The 12,207-nt window shown below is 41.3% G+C and overlaps 1 protein-coding gene across 1 annotated transcript in view; it reads left to right on the top strand.

Annotated features, from left to right (window-relative positions):
• The window catches only part of CRISPLD1 (cysteine rich secretory protein LCCL domain containing 1), a 64,885-nt gene that overhangs the window by 25,847 nt on the left and 26,831 nt on the right, over window positions 1-12,207 (top strand). Inside the window, exons 3-5 of the mRNA XM_084620286.1 lie at window positions 8,953-9,071; window positions 9,221-9,353; window positions 11,572-11,687. Coding sequence (XP_084476412.1) covers window positions 8,953-9,071; window positions 9,221-9,353; window positions 11,572-11,687 — 368 coding nt within the window. The remainder of the gene's footprint in view (window positions 1-8,952; window positions 9,072-9,220; window positions 9,354-11,571; window positions 11,688-12,207) is intronic.

The following is a 12,207-nucleotide window of genomic DNA, read 5'->3' as shown; positions in this document are numbered from 1 at the left end:
GGTGAAAAAAATTTCCCTGGAACCTAATCCCCTCATTTACATTAAGTCTTATGGGGAAATCAGATTCACTTAACATGGTTACGCTTAAAGTCACATTTTTCAGGAACATAACTACAACATTAAGTGAGGAGTTCCTGTACTTGAACTCCTGAATTCTCTGGAGTAACTTCATGAGTGGTGTGTGTATTTGGAAGGGAAAAAGAAAAGGAATTTGGCTTTATTTGCTGCAGAAGCAAAGTTTATAACCATAGGCTCTCTGTTTTCTGGTTGGCTCCAGATGTTTCCTCAGCTCAGTGCCACATACATTTTCTTTATGACCAGGTTTCATTTAAAAAATGATTATCTGCCAAAAAATTGCCTATTTTTAATATAAATTTTAGTCATGATTTTTCCTCAGGACAGCTCATTTAATCTTTTATTGTGTCAATGAATGAATTAAAATCATATTAAATTAATATCAAACATTGATATCATGTGATGTGCCAGATACAGCAGTAAAATGGGCAACTTGATAGAATTTAATGTTATGATATAAAAGGGAAATCAACTGTAAGTGATACAGCTTTGGACAAAATATTGTAAACTTTAATGACCTCACAGGCAAACTGGCGAAGAAAGAAAGAGATTGCATTTATATTGTGTTTTTTGTTTCGCTTTTTTAGTTTAAGTGATGTTCGCAATCAAGCATGTTTTTGCTATTGAGTTAGTGAAATACATTTGTGCTGAAAGAGGCAGTAAATAAAAGAACTGAAACCAAATAGTGTGTGTATAAAAACACTTGATCACAGAGTGTAATAATCAGAAATTGAACTGTTTTATTAATAGTATATGGACTCAGCTCAGCCATACATACTAAGATTCTACATTGATGTTAAAACAAGGAAAACAAAGATGGAAGATTTATCCAGCTGTTCTGGCTCACTGGAGAACAACAGTTCTTGAAGTGACTTTGCATTGCATAATGGACTGTTAAAACAAGTTTAAAGAGCATCAAAGAATATGGAGAAATTTATATACATTATATGAATGTTAAATTGGACAGTTCATCAGCTAGCATAGTGTCGATGGAGCAACTGCAAGTTGAGCAAGCATAACTGAAAAATTGGCCATGGTATGCTCCACAAACAGGCCCACGCAAAGCAACTTGTGGAGGTAAATTGCTGACCCGAGCAAGCCAGCCGCTGTTCAAGGTATGTCCCAAGATGCTTGTACCAACAGTTATAGCCTAACTGGTTATCTTACACAAGCTGGTGTAACAAGATGTTACTCAGAGAGACTGGAAAATTGCAGTCGCAGTTGCAAGAACTCAAAAGCTGATGTCCTGTTCCCTAATTGGATCGCGCGAGAGGATGACCTTCATTTTCATTGGACATTTCAAATCTTAGCAAGAAGTATGGGACACCATTTGATTGGTCCACACCAGCACTTCCAAGAAGAAAAACCAAGTTAGGTAAGAACCAAGAAATAGGATAAAGTGGCTTGTCTCCTTTTAGCACATTGCTTCCCAAAAGAGAAGACACATGTTAAGACAGAAGACTGAGGTCATGGGCTAGTCACTCGTGGAATCCTCTTAATGAAATCAAGTACCTTTCTTGGATAAGCACCTTCAACTGTCTCTTTCTATTTTCCAGCAATTCATTTTGACCCCACCACATCGCCAAAAGATTACGATAGTCGTATCCATCCTTCTCTGCACCTGTTTGCATTGTCGACGCCTGCTATGAACAATAACTGAGCTTAAGGTTGGCAGCTGAGTAAAGGTCTGATGATAAATAACATACAGACTTTCTCTTGGGTGACGACCCAAATCAGTGAGTTGACCACTTCCTGAAATGGAGTACCTAATTAGTAAGGAAGTAAACATGCTTTTGTATGTGCTCTAAAGATAGTTACAGAGATATTGGAACAGGTTCTAATTAAGATGGTTGTAAACTAGCTCTAAAACTGAACAAGTTACTGTTAAGTAAGATTGTAAAACTGTACATTTTGTCTACCATAGGTAAGGGTTTTGTACTGCCTTTCAAGTTCTAGGTGTACCCAGACATAAAATGAATTCCTCATCCTCTCCACCTATATCTAATAAATGTGCCACTTTGTGGCATATACCATTTGATAACTTCAAAATCCCAATCTGACTACAGAATTGTGATGTTCCCCCTTTATTGTGCAGTTTGTTTGTTTTTCTGGAGATTTCCAGTTGGAGGCACCATCTGCTAATATAAAAACCATGATCCAGGGATCTTTTACCCCAAGGCCACAGCTTTAACCCCTGCAACATAAAAACCGAGAGTTGTTATGTATCAATAGGCCTCAGAATGTGGCCCATTATGAAACTTTGAGGCCCCAATCCTATGACACACTCTGGCTGTTCTCAGCTGCTCTGCCACAACAGACCAGCCCTAACCCTGTAGACTCAGGCCTTAGAGGATCTCACATGCATAGATGGATCCTCAGTTGGAATAGAGCTCCTGCAATGGCTCTTAAACCACTACTGTCCTGCTGCTGCAGTATGAGCTTTGGCTGGGGGGCATGCCTAAGGCATCCCTGAGCCTCAGTATTCCACTGGTACTTGAATGTTTCCTAGAGTCTGTTGGCAGCTAGTGCAAGTTAGAGCAACCTAATCCAGGAGCCTGGAACAGGAGAGAGCTGTCCTAAGATTGGGAGTCTGCACAGGCCTTCTTTGCGCCCGCTCTATTCAGCCGTGCAGAGTGTTTCTCAACTGCAGCTGAAGATGTAGTCTAAGAGCAGGAAGAATTGTACATTCCTATTTTTGGTGGAATAGAGAGGATATTTTTTAATGTGGACAAAGAAGAGATGAGAAGACTGCACTATACCTTCTGGCCAGAAAGCCTTTTGAAAAATGGAAACATTTCAGAAACTTTTTGAAGACTATCCAATCTCAACAGTGCCCTGGAGTACAGTTGTTCATCTGTCATCAGCGGTGACAATTAATAAAATGTTTTCATCAGAGACTGTTCTTGCAGCTCTCTGGATGGATACATTTTATCATTCTCAGCAGAAAATTCACTTAAAAGTCACTTAAGCCTCAGCTTTAGGTCTTGCTCGCCAACAGACAGACTAACTAGATTAGATCTAGCAGTGAATCAGAATTTGATTTTGGATTAACTGCATAAAGTACTTGAAACTTCTGAAAAGGAAGATGGTAAAATCCTTTTCTGTGTGACTAACTGCTTTTAAAGAAGAAGACATTATGAGGTCTTCAGAATAGAACGTTAATATAGTTTGAGTGGTTCTTTAAAGAATAAAATGAAACTTAGTTTGCCTTGGAGACAGACTATTCTGGAGATTTTCAGAAAAGAAGATTACACTTTATGTTTGTATTAGTGTAAAGCGCATCCCTTAGATCCATTTAATAAGACCATCCATATGGGTAATTGTTTTGATGCAGTTTGGATTTAAATTTGGACTGGGCACACAGTTCAGAAAATATACAAAACAGCTTGAACCAGCCATGTTCACGTTCACTGAACTAAATCTAAATATAGCAAAATTCTGAGCAGACTTGAATGTAGTAGCATTGTCACAATGCACTAGCAAAAGCACAGTGTGGTGACTTTCAAGCTGCACCATTACCAAGTCATGCTGCCATCTCAGAATGCTACATAAACTGTACTGCCGTTGAGTTCTTCTTCACTCAGCTCACAGTCTACCTGTGGAACTCCTTGCCCTAGGAGGTTGTGAAGGCTAGGACTATAACAGGGTTTAAAAGAGAGCTGGAAAAATTCATGGAGGTTAAGTCCATTAATGGCTATTAGCCAGGATGCGTAAGGAATGGTGTCCCTAGCCTCTGTTTGTCAGAGGGTGGAGATGGATGGCAGGAGAGAGATCACTTGATCATTACCTGTTAGATTCATTCCCTCTGGGGCACCTGGCATTGGCCACTGTCGGTAGACAGGATACTGGGCTGGATGGACCTTTGGTCTGATCCATTATGGCCATTCTTATGTTCTTATGATTTAAAAGGCACGATTAAAAGAGCTAACTCTGTGTAGTGGAAACATGACAGTCTACCCATTTTTGATGGGCAGATACAATAAGAAGGAATAGAAGATATTTATAGTGGCATACACAGCTGTAACTAGGATCTATAGGTCAAAAAGAAGAGAGAAGATTTAGGCTTAAAGTCAGGTAAAACTTCCTGACTGCAAGGTCTAGTAGATATTTTCTCAAGGACAGGGAAGGAATCCTAGCACTTACGACATTTAAGTTTAGACAGGACCAAATGCATGTATGATAACCCTGCCTTGACAAAGTGGTAGACTAAGGACTTCTGACGCAAATCCCACTGAGTTCAATAGGAAAAAGTATCCTAGTGATTTCAGTGGGTTTTGGGATCTTCCCCTAGATTACTTGAAAGGTCTGTTCCATCATTAGTATCCTGATTCTGTTACAATAAACGCTACAGTTTGGGGGCCCACATTTACCCTTAAAATGGGCATATGGGTATGTCTTATATCTTATGGGCATATTGATAAGAGTAATGGTTAAAGACAGCAAATGAGGTGGAGGTCGACACTAATATCCTCAATGGCTGTGAAGGCTGCTGTGAAGCAAGATCTCCAATTGTCTTGGTCTCCTTGCCATTTGATTAGGATCTTGTCTCATCAAAAATCTGTGGGGAAACTGGTGTGCAACAGTTCTTCATATTAAAAGAATCCATGCACAGGTGTCTTTCATGGAACCACTATCTACCAGGACATACCTCAGGTCCTTTAGTAACCAGCTAATGGCGACGGGAGCAGGATTGTGATGTCTGGGAGCTCCAAGTCATAAACTGACATGGAGGCGGCAGTTACAAGATGGCCTTTAAACACTCGGATGAGGCAGGACTGCATTTTTGGCAGCTGTAACTGAATGAGCAGTCCTTTTTAGGATCCGCTCTGCTCACCCCACATGGGGACGGGGCTAGAAAATGTGCTCCAAACATAGCCTGGCTCACACCTCCCATTTGGATTACCACGTCCAGAGGAATCATCTTGTAGCGGTCAAAATCAGCAAAGTAATTTAATCTGACTTGGAATGTCACGACTCTCACGAATCAAAGTAATACTGATCATCCAGAGTGTCGTACCACAATTGTGGCCCAAGAACTAAAGTGATATGACATCAATATCGCTACCCTGTGTGAAAGCCAACGGGCAGGAGTGGGACAGCTCAAGGAACAAGAAAGTGGATATACCTTCTTTGGGAAAGGAAAACCTGAAGCAGAATATCAAACTCACACAGAGTTGCATTTGGCATCAAAACTGAACTTGTCAACCAACTTAATGAGCTCCCTGTTGGAATCAATGAACATCTTATGATTCTTTGATTGAAACTCACAGTGAACCAATATGCTACTGTTATAAATGCGTATACCCTGGCACTTGATGATGATGCCAAAGAAGAATTCTGCACCAGCCTTGATCAAGTCCTCTCTGGTTTACCAGTGACAGATCGGGTCATCCTTCTTGGAAACTTTAATGCTAGAGTCAGATGGGAGTCGAAACTATGGAACAGAATGATTAGCAAGGAAGGTCAATTCAAATGGTATCCTTCTTCTGACCAAACGTACAGAATATGAACTTGTTGTCACTAACTCTGTGTTCCACCAGCAAAACAAATGCACGACATCATGGCAACATCCACAATCTAGGCATTTGGTTGACAGTGTCATTGTCTGGGCCCGGGATTGCAAAGATGTCCGTATTACTCAAGCTATGACTGGAGGCAATGACTGATGATTGCCTCATTGCTCGATCATGACCATCAGACTGGCCCCTAAATGATGGCTGCAATGGAAATGATGCAGACAGAAAAATCAACATAGAGGCACTCAAGGATCCAACAAAGTGTGACCTTTTCCGCCAATGCCTCAGTGAAAAACTGACAAATCTCAAAAAAAGACAACTAGAATGTTTCAGCAGCACCTGGGATGCCCTCAAATCTAGCATCCTCCGTGCTTCTAAAGATGTGCTAGGGTTCTCTACTATGAAACCTCTTGTGAACGTTGAAAATGATCGGGAGATAACAAATCTTTATCAATTGGAAAAACAAGGCCTTTTGTGTCTGGCAGAACAACATCAAGTCTGTGCAAAAGAAGTCAGTTCACCAACAAGCAAAGGCAGAGGTCCAAAAAAGAATTTGCAACATGAAGAACAGTTGGTGGCTGGATAAATCGCATGAGCTTCAACTTCTCACTGAAACTCATGATATGCCTGGCTTCTTTAATGCCGTTAAAACTATATGTGGCCCATGTGTCTGGGAGTCAACCCTTCTGAGATCTAAGGATGAAGGGAAGTTGATCAAAGAAATGGAAGCTGTCAGTGCGTGCAGGAAGGAACACTTTGAAGATCTTCTCAATCAGGACTCTGCTGTTGATGACAGTGTCTTCATCTGCATCACACAACACCCAATCATGAACTCAGAATAAGTGTGGAGCTATTGGAATAAATGTATGGAGCTATTAAGAAGATGAAGAACAACAAAGCATCTGGAGTCAATGGAATCCCTGCAGAAATTTATAAGCGCGGGGGAGAGGAACTCACCTCACGGCTACCCACTCTTGTTCTGAAAATCTGGAACCATGAGAAAATCTCAGATGAATTTAGAGATGCTATGATTGTGATGATTTTCAAGAAAGGAGATTAATCTGACTGTGGAAATTATACAGCTATCTATCTGTTAGCAACTTCATGAAAGGTTCTTTCAAGACTTTTCCTGGAGCATCGTCTTCCTCTTGCTGCAGACATTCTACCTGAATCTCAGTGTGGGTTTAGACCATCTAGAGGCACTATTGACATGATCTTCACTGCTCACCAGCTGCAGGAAAAATTTAGAGAACAGCACAGACCACTATACCTGGTGTTCATTTTCCTGACAAAAGCCTTTGATGCCCTTAACAGGGAAGCATTGTGGAAAATCTTTCTTAAGTATGGATGTCCACCAAAATTTGCACCATTCTTCATCTCCTTCATGTTGACATGCAAGTGGTGATCCACTGTAATGTATCTATTACATCTCCTTTTAGGGTTAATACAGGCATCAAGCAGGGCTGTGTCACTGCCTAAATACTCTTTTTTCCATCTTCCTTGCTGTAGTGCTTTGTTTGATCACTGATAAGTAGGGCTACGATTTTGTCATGGAAGTCACAGATTCTGTGTCTTCCAGAGATCTCTGTGACTTGAGCCCGCAGTGTCCCCCCATTCCTGTGGTGGCTGGGAACTGCAGGGCCCCAAGCTCCCAGCCACCATGGGTAGGGGAGCTTGGAGCCACCACGGGCAGTCAGGGTGCCCCTGGAGCTTGGAGCTGCTGCGGGCAGCCAGGATGCCCTGGAGGGGCATTGGGGGTGCCCCACAGCTGGGAACCACAGGTGGCGGGGATGCCTTGCAGCTCCCAGCCAGGCCCCCGGGGAACCCACAGCTCCCCATTTTGTCATGCACATTTTTAGTAAAAGTCATGGATAGGTCATGGGCTTCCATGATTTTTTCTTTATTGCCCATGACCTGTCCGTGATTTTTACTAAAAATATGTGTGAACTTAGCCTTACTGATAAGATCCTGGTAGGAGTGCAGCGAATCTACTGAATGGATGGCAGGCTGTTCAACGTTGGCCACTTCCAATCCAGACTCAAAACATCATCGACTTCAGCCGTTGAGCTTCAGCATGCGGATAATGCTGTACTGAGTGCTCACTCAGAAATAGATTTTCATCGATGTCTTTGCTGAAGTATCCCAGAAAATGGGACTGACACAAAACATTCAAAAGACAAAAGGCCTCCATCACCAAGCTCCTGCTGCACAATTGCCAGCACCAGCAATACAGACCTACAGATAACCCTCTAGAGAATGTTGCGCACTTCCCGTATCTTGGAAGCAACCTCTCACAGACAGCTGGTATTGATTAAGAAATCCAGTACTGCCTCAAATGTGCTGAGCTTTTGGTTGTCTGAAAAAGAGGATGTTTCTGAAACTACCCGGTCAGAGATAGAAGTCAGGCAGCATTACTATGGTGCTTGAACTAAAAGAGGAGATACCTGCTCAACTTTGAAAAAAGCCTCTTCTAAAATTAATATTGCCTGGTTAGTGCAGTACAGACAGTACAAACATAGTAAGATGTGGTCTCTACTGGTGATGTGTATCAGAGAAAAGGTGAGTTTTCATATATGGTTGGAAGGAGAGGGAAACTTCCAAGCTTCTGTTTGCCTCTCAGCAATAAGCTTACTCCGACAATTGCTTCTAAAGGACACTGTGATAAACAGACCATAATTCATATATCAGTTTATTTTACTTTCTAAAACACTTTGGAATGGACAGAAATATTTTCCACTTAGTGGCATAGTGAATTGCTTCACATGCTGAACATAACCTATTTTACCAGCCTCATCATACAGCCAAGTCAGTCATTTTGTTTAGATTCTGGAAGCTTGCACTATTCCTCAAGTAGATGTTTGAATTGTATGTTATTTCTACAAAAGCTGATTATGAAAAAGGAGGAGAAAAACCCTTCATTTCAGATAAACTGTGGGACTCGGGGGGGAAACCCCTTATGCTGAAAGTGTGTTGGATAATACCCTTTTGGCTAAGAATTCTGCCTTCCACTATGCAAGAAATTTCACAAAACAGAAAATATAATTCAGCCCAGAAAGTTGAAGTGAGCTTGTCAATTTCGTAGTTTCTCTTTCCTGCACCGCACAATGCTGCTGCAATTGTTTAAATGGGGGGAAAAGACATTTTTTAATACTGTGAAAATATTTCTATTACTTCATGGTTTTATAAGGAAGTTTTTTCTTACATAACCCAAATAGGGGACAAGCTATTTAAAGCTGCCTTTTTAATTGAAAAACAAGAAACTTAAAACAAAAATAGTTTTGGTGAGATTCTTTTCAGATACATGAAATAGCCACAAAATATATCTCAGGTCGTGCCTATCTTTTTTTCTCTTGAATCATAGGTGTGGGATGTAGAGCTGGAGAGATCTGCAGAATCCTGGGCTGAAACTTGTCTATGGGAACATGGACCTGCAAGCCTTCTTCCATCAATTGGGCAGAATTTGGGGGCACATTGGGGAAGGTAGTTTAAAATACCATTTTATCTCAAACAATTTTGAATCATAAGGAAATCTATTTCTTATTTAAAATCAGAGTGATGAAAGATACTTTTTTTTTCAGGGTTGTTCTATAGAGGCTATAATTTTATTAAACATTGTTGGTTTTTTATAGATACAGGCCTCCAACATTTCATGTCCAAGCATGGTATGATGAAGTGAGAGACTTCACCTACCCTTATCCTCAGGAATGCAATCCCTATTGTCCTTACAGATGTTCTGGTCCTGTTTGCACTCATTATACACAGGTATGTGTGTTTGGTTTACCACAAAGTTATTCCTGTTTTTCACAGTTGTAATCCCATGGTGCCTCAGGAGGACAGCATTAGAGAAATACCTGAAGGAAAATGTGGAAGCACTATGTTCCTATCATTCTTGGGAGCCAAAGTCTATGGTCCTTACTAACTTTTCACTCAGTCTCTACTCTTATCCATTCACTTTGGGTAAGGACTTAGAATTTAACTTATTGTTAAGTTTAAGGTTAGCCAAATATGTTCCACTGAAGGAGGTTTGGGTCTACAGAATTCATCACTGGCTGTAAATCAACACAATAGGTGGTATGGAGTGGGGTTATGCTGCATATCTCTGGACTTCCTGCAGCTTGGGGATGTACGGGTGAGAGAGTGAGAATTCCACCCTCTCAACCTATGCGAGGATTCCCCACAAAGCCCAAGTTCTCTGGGATAATGGGGGCGCAGTTGTGTGAATTTCATCCACTACTTGCAAAATCCTCTTTTCAAGTCCACTTTGCAGATTGCATATTCTGGAGTTAGCCGGTTGACATCAAGGGGAGTTTCATGTGCAGTAGAAATTTATAGTGCAGAAAAGAAAGAAGAGATTTGTCCTATGAATAATCAGGAACAAACATCCTATAGGAAATAAACCACCTGCTTCCTGCAGCTCTCATTGGCTGGGAACACCGAACCGCGGTGACTGGGAACTGCGGGCGGCCGTGCCAGCAGATGGTCAATGTAAACACTGTCTTGTGGCCCGCCAGTGGATTACTCTGATGGGCCCTGTGCGGCCTGGAGGCCGCAGGTTGCCCACCACTGGTGTAGAGTATGTATGTAGCTACCCACCACAGTGAAAAGCAGGCTGTGTCCACCGTAGTGTGTAGCTACACATGTCAGAGAGAGGCTCTAGCAGGAGAGGCAGAGAGGAAAGATTTTAGCAGCTCCCTGCTGCCAAAGCCCTTTATTGCAGTGATGATAAGAGCTTGTCCTGGCAGTGGGGAGCCTCCAGAGCCTGTCCCTGCTGCTGGAGTCTTTCTCTACAGCGGGAAAAGGCTCTGGCACTTTCTTGCAGTAGAGAAAGGCTCCAGGGAGCTGTTGGGGTCTTTCCCCATTGCCAGGATCATTCCCTGTGGTGGAGAAAAACTCCTGCAGCAGGGTGGCAGTGGGATGCCATCCTGCTAAAAATAGCAATGTAGATGGGAGAGGCACTGCTTGGGCATGTAGAGAGCCATGTAAGTTATACACCCACAGCGTTCAAGCATGTCTTTAGTCACTTTAGCAAAGCCTCACTGTCTACAATGCTGTTTATTGTCTGGAGGGCCAAGGGAGCATGTAGTGTATGTACTCTATACTCCAGTGAAAGGAGTGTGTGGCATAGACATACCTTTAACGTGCTGGTGGTTCTGCACAGAATCGATCTGAGCCTTTAGGCTGGGATGGTGAAAGGGCCTACGGGAATGAGATTTGCAACTCCTATTTAATTAAATGGGAGTCGGGCACCTAACTCCCTTCAGCACTTTTGAAAATTCCAGCCTTTGTTTTTTAGAATCTTTTAAAAATTCTGTAATGAGCGTTGTTTTAGCAGCTGAATGAAGGAAATACAACTTTCCTTTCAACTGCAATGACACGAATTCCCTAATTGTTTAAAATCTGTGGTCTGTAGTAGACATGAGTATTTTCAGTGAATGAAGCCTTTTGTTAATAGTTTAATTACTCGTGTTAATTGCTTGCTTGTTAATTGCTAGCAATTATTGGCTATCATCTATCTACCTACCTAATTCTGAGTTTCTTCTGTGTTCTTACATTGTGTTCATAACTGTGATATGTAAGAGCCCAACTTCTCCCAGTTTAGCTTTTTTTTTGGTAAAGCCTTTATGCATCAACATAAAATTGTTCTTTGTAACAAGGGATATAACTGAATGGCCATATCATCAGCTGGTGAAAATCAGCATTACTCTATTGATGTCATTGGAACAACACAGATTCATACTAGCCAGAGATCTGACCAACAGCAACCAATATACATCACCCTTGGTACTGAATGTTCAAATTTTAAATAATAGTTGAACTCCATGCATGAGTGTTTCCCTGTCCAAAAGTAGATGTGTATGAGAGAGAAACATTACTGCTTTTTTGTAATTTGATTTTTTTAGCTCAGTGTTTCATAGATATGTTTGTTTTGTATTAATCACTCATTTAATTTTCACATGTATTCTTGTTTCCTGTCATCTAGGTGGTATGGGCCACAAGTAGCAGGATAGGTTGTGCTATTAACTTGTGTCATAATATGAACATCTGGGGACAGATCTGGCCAAAAGCAGTCTACTTAGTGTGCAATTATTCTCCCAAGTAAGTATATGCAGTAGGCTAAAACTTAATGTAAAATTTATCCTGAAAGGGCAAAATACTGCATAATCCAGAAAATAATCCCAGAGAAAATCAAGCTAAATTTTCTATTTCTGAACAGCCACAAAAAGATACTTTGTTTCTAATGAAGCCATAACTGAATGAAGCAAAAACAGGCTGTTTGTTTTCTGGCCTTTCTTTTAGTGCTCTGGGGTTAGAGAGCTTTACTGTGGTTTGTTGTATCATTTTGTCTGGAAAATAAAGGTATCTCCCCATTATTATTTTAGCAGATGTATAACATTACCAAATAAGCAATAGATTTCTCATTTAGAGAGCCTACCATGCTTAGGGTCAAATTGTACCTTCAGGTGACCGAAGTCCAGGACAGTGGGAATCCCGTTCAGTTATGGTGGAGGAATTTAGCTTAGGTAGTATATTAGTAACAGGGTCTCACCTGATCCAACACTGCACCATGCTACTGCCTCAATTTCCTCTTCATGAGTTTCTCAGTGACTGAACCCAG

Source organism: Lepidochelys olivacea (assembly GCF_965140295.1).
Source record: "Lepidochelys olivacea isolate rLepOli2 genome assembly, chromosome: 2".
NCBI classification, from domain to species: domain Eukaryota; kingdom Metazoa; phylum Chordata; order Testudines; family Cheloniidae; genus Lepidochelys; species Lepidochelys olivacea.
Note: the sequence above shows the minus strand (reverse complement) of the source record. Positions and strands in the feature narration are given on the sequence as shown.